Here is a 4,610-nt window from a genome sequence, read left to right as displayed (position 1 = left end):
TGTGTGTGTGTGTGTGTGTGTGTGTGCGCTTAGGTGGTTTGTGGTGACCTCTGTGAGAGAGATGAGTCCCACTAATATTAACTTGGACAGGTGCGTCAGTGTGCATGTTATGACCCAGCTAATGTTACCTCTACACATCAATCAGAACGTGTTTCTCAGGATAAAATGTGTTTAAACGCCGATTCCTTTGTATTTTTGCCAGGAGAAGTCAAGTACACAGTCAGTGCCACTGCAGGAAAGAGTGCGGGGGAGTAGTGGAGGCTTGTGTTTGGGCGTCCAACGAATCAGACCTTCAAAAATTCATGTTGGCTTTTTAAAATGGTGAATCACCACAACAGTCTTTCCCAAACCATACAGTAACAGGCTGCTGTTTTGTGTCCATATGGTGGTATGATGCAATAAGAATTTAGTGTAAGAATCGTAAAGTTCTTTATCAATATTTTAATCTGTAATTTTTGAAGGAGCTAAAAGTGATGGTGTGCTCAAATTTAACCTTTATGCAACATAACAAATAAGTGCAAGAACTAAGAAGTTGTACAGTGAGACTTCTATGTCTTTTTAATTATAAAACAAGTCGAGGTGCTAAATAAATACTGTGAAAGTGTTTTTACAGGAGCCATCGGGACTTCCTTACGGTTAGGATGTCACTGCTCTATTATATAAAGGTAGAAAGTGCCGCTACAGTGCCGTTACAGTCATTCCCCGGCTGCAATGACAGTGTAGAGACTCTGAGAGAGCTGGTGTGGAAGACCCGGAGGGTGAATACAGCTAAATTTAGACAGACAATATGAGACAAATAATGTGTAACAGTATGTAAACATTTTCTAGTAGAAACCCAAAATAGAAGTATGAACCAGATAATGAGCACGATATGGGGCCGTTAACAAAAACGAATGGATTTAAATCAAAAATCTAACATAACAATCGATGTAGCAACTTTTCCGCATGTCATCCTGTTCTCCCACTTCACAAAAGCACAGCTGCTACATGTTTGTAAAAATGACGAGTGTTCCTAATTGCCACCAAAACCCTAATCATAGCAATTAAACAGCCATTGATTATAAAAACATATTTTAAGGGCTTACTTCCAAATGATGCTCCCCAAATGTCAGAAACATTTGTCAAAATCTGAAGTAAAGTAAACACCTGAGGCAGAAGTAAATTCTGAAAACACTGAATCAACAGCATGTAGCGAGTGAAACTTACTTAACTTTTTGCCGGAGACCACACTCAGACCACCTACACCACCCTGCAGCTGCTGCTCTGACCACGAATGACAGGTGAGGGCTTGTATGAACCGCTGGAAGCGTGTGAACTTGGACTAACGCTGACACCAGCTTTGGCTGCGTGACCGCCAGCAGCCGGTGGTATGCGAGGAATCCACTCCATCACCCGTCGGCCGACAGACGACCCCGAGACACCTCTGCGACAGGTGAACGCAGCACAAACCTTACTCCTGCCAGGAGTTCCCAGAGCGTTTGACAGCTTACGCCACGCTTCAGCTGCTCGTGAGATCACTAATGTGCTACAAGGGCACCGTTCTATTGTAGAGGAGAAACCTCGCTGTTACAGAAATCCCCTGGATCGTGACAGGTTCAATAGCGACTGGGTGTCTTTGAGCGAGACACTGATCCCCTGCAGGAAAGTGGATCTAAGTTCTATCATAAATCAGACACATAAACCTGTCAAATCTTCTTAATAACAAGCACCAAACTGACCTGAATTGCACAAGGAAAGGGAAAATATAAGTTGGAAAATATGTAAATCAAGGAGTGTCGTCGTTTTGAGTCACGCCTGTAAAGTGAAAATAATGGAGTTAGTCGTGGGGAGTGAAGCGTCAGACAGATGAGACAGAGAGAGGGAAAACAGATGAAGTGGAGTGACAGAAACAGAGCTGGAGGCTGTTAGTAAGTTGTAGGTCAAACTGTGATACCGTGACATACACTATATCCTGCAAACGGGATGTAAGCGGCTGATTGGCCTGGTGGGCCTGTCACTCACCGAGGGGCAGCTGGTGATTGGCACACACTGTTTGGGCCGACACTCGATGCTTCCTTTAACACAGGCACAGAGAGTGCAGTTGACTGCCGACCACATGTCTCCTTCCTGCAGGAGACAAGGAACATGTCGTCAAAGATCAGAATACGTCCAAACAGAGATACACCCAACCATCATCCATCCATCCATCCATCCATCAATCTATCTATGCACCACACATCATCCATCTACTCGTCTATGCAACGGCAACAATCTATCTGTCTATGTATCATACAACCGTCACCCATCCACCATCCTTCCACTCTTCCATTCATCCATCTATTTATCTGTCTATGCATCATCCAACCATCATCCAACCATCACCCATTGTCCATCCATCCATCTACCCATCTATCTATGCATTGTTAAACCATAACCCAACCACCATCCATCCATGCAGCAACAAACCACCATCCATCCAACCTACCTTCCTTCCATCCATCCATCAATCCAATCTTCCTTCCTTCCATCCATCCATCTATCAAATCTGTCCAATTATCCATCATTCATCCATCCATCCGTCGTTCTGTCCATACTGTATATCAACTCATCCATCCATACATAAAACAATCCATTTACCATCATCCATTCATCTAAAATCACCCATCCATCCAGTCATTATAGATTTCTCCATCTGCCTGTCCATTCACCCAGCCATTGTCTTTCCCTTCATCTTTCCATATGTCCCTATATCTACATGTCCATCATTCATTCATTCATTCATCCAGAGCCATGCATCTCTCCATTCTTCTCTCCTTTTCTTCACCCGTCCCTCCCTCCATCCCTCCAGTCTCCACTTGGCTCTCTCACCCTGTAGATCTTGTTCCGGACTCTGCAGTACTTCACCTCCTCCACCTTCACGTAGGACAGACACTCCTCACAGCACTGGTCGCCGTGGCAACTTCCTGGCCGAGAGCACCGCTTCTTGCACACCACCGTGGAATCCTGGGAAGAAGAAAAGCTAAATCAGATGTATGTAATGTGGTTGTGGAATAAAGGACATAGGAGGCTATTTATTGCTGTGATGGTGGTGGAGGACACCCAGGCCGGTACCTTGCAGGTGCAGGTGGTGCAGTTGTCGTGTGTGAAGGACGTGCCGTTCTCGTAAACTTCGCTGTGGAACAAACAGCTTCCTGAATACAGATCGAACACTTTTCTCTGACCTGACGGGGGAGGACAAGGAGACAGTCAAAGACAAGAAACAGAGAGACACAAAAACTCACAATAATGAGTTATGTGGGGACTTCTTGGTGTTATTTAGCTTGCACACGTACATATGCTTAAAGTTGTGGTTCACCCTTGCAAGTGCACGTAGGAATATTGATGCAACCTTGCTCATAAGTGAAAAAATCCTAAACAATGTGATAATTGTTTGCGGATTTTTTTTTCAACCAGTTACCACAGCAGCCTAACCAGTGTGTTGGTCTCAGGTCAAGTTTGACCTGTTTTTGTCATTATATCAGGAATGTGGGTTTCATACAACCAAATTGCCCCAAAATAACATGGATACATGCATGCATGTACATTGTATGGAACCAATGCAACATACTTTGCAGGTAGAATTAATTATTACTTCCTTTTATTTTTGTCTGTTTTATTCTATTTCATAGCCTTTTATACTTAAAAATGAGGTATAGTGTCCTTTAAATTAAGTTTATTGACCATGAAAAGCCAATAAAAGTTAATTTTCAATTTTGTCCCAGAAGGACAACAAGTTCATGGTCGCTGGGAAAACAACACAAAGGTTCATGCAATGCCATGAACTACTACAACCATGCCGTGAACCTCGAGAAAGAGCGAACTACCGGTCTTTACCGAGACATCTGGGACAACAGTGTCCAGACGGGGTGTGGCTGAGGTGGGCGGGGCAGGAAAGGACAGGACACACCTCCCTCATGCAGAGAGTCCGCCCTCCCTGGAACAACAACAATAAAACACAATTTAATTAACATGTGCTGTTCCCTCACGTAGTGACTTCAACACTGAGGGGAATTCTTTTGTGTATCCAAGTGATGAAATAAAAAGTACATGCCTATTATACTCGATAACAATATAGATTGAGGTGTTATATATCTTTTCTAAACCCTTTCTTCACTAATTATCCAAGTTTAACACCTATTGTTATTGTGTATTGGTGTGCATGTAAACCCACTTACAATTACAATAATCAGCTTCAGAACAAAAATGTTGTCACTTTGACCGGTTTCATGCGCATGGACTAAAAATAACATATACTGCAGTCTATTCTAGCCTGTTCTATATGAATACAGTTTTTTCTTCTTCTGAGAAACAGAACAGGAAATAAAAATATAACACAATTCATCCGTGTGTGTGTGTGTTTGTGTGTGTGTGTGTGTGTGTGTGTGTGTGTGTGTGTTAACAAGCCTACAGGTCGCCCCAACTAACACATCAATGCTGTAATGCGTTTATGGTCGTACCTGTAGGGTTTGTTTGTCTAATGAGGGTTGGGAGGGAAAAAAATTAAGAAGAGGATGTTGTTCCAACCAAAGTTTTGTGACTCCCAGGAGGACCGCAGGTTAGACTGTAAGTGTGTGTGTGTGTGTGTGTGTGTG

General features: G+C 43.2%; 1 protein-coding gene and 1 long non-coding RNA gene across 3 annotated transcripts in view; one reads left to right on the top strand and one right to left on the bottom strand.

Moving 5' to 3' along the window:
- Window positions 1-4,610, bottom strand: part of bmper (BMP binding endothelial regulator) — a 37,973-nt gene that overhangs the window by 6,583 nt on the left and 26,780 nt on the right. For both annotated transcript variants that reach the window (XM_032517506.1, XM_032517505.1), the window contains exons 7-10: window positions 3,853-3,952; window positions 3,091-3,200; window positions 2,848-2,982; window positions 2,002-2,106 (exon numbers count right to left, since the gene is read on the bottom strand). In XM_032517506.1, coding sequence (XP_032373397.1) covers window positions 2,002-2,106; window positions 2,848-2,982; window positions 3,091-3,200; window positions 3,853-3,952 — 450 coding nt within the window. The remainder of the gene's footprint in view (window positions 1-2,001; window positions 2,107-2,847; window positions 2,983-3,090; window positions 3,201-3,852; window positions 3,953-4,610) is intronic.
- The window catches only part of LOC116690501 (uncharacterized), a 22,693-nt gene that overhangs the window by 13,486 nt on the left and 4,597 nt on the right, over window positions 1-4,610 (top strand). The window contains exon 2 of the long non-coding RNA XR_004332273.1: window positions 1,503-1,508. This is a non-coding gene — a long non-coding RNA (uncharacterized LOC116690501). The remainder of the gene's footprint in view (window positions 1-1,502; window positions 1,509-4,610) is intronic.

The sequence above is a fragment of the Etheostoma spectabile genome, chromosome 6 (assembly GCF_008692095.1).
Source record: "Etheostoma spectabile isolate EspeVRDwgs_2016 chromosome 6, UIUC_Espe_1.0, whole genome shotgun sequence".
Classification (NCBI taxonomy): domain Eukaryota; kingdom Metazoa; phylum Chordata; class Actinopteri; order Perciformes; family Percidae; genus Etheostoma; species Etheostoma spectabile.
This window is presented reverse-complemented; position numbering and strand designations above follow the sequence as displayed.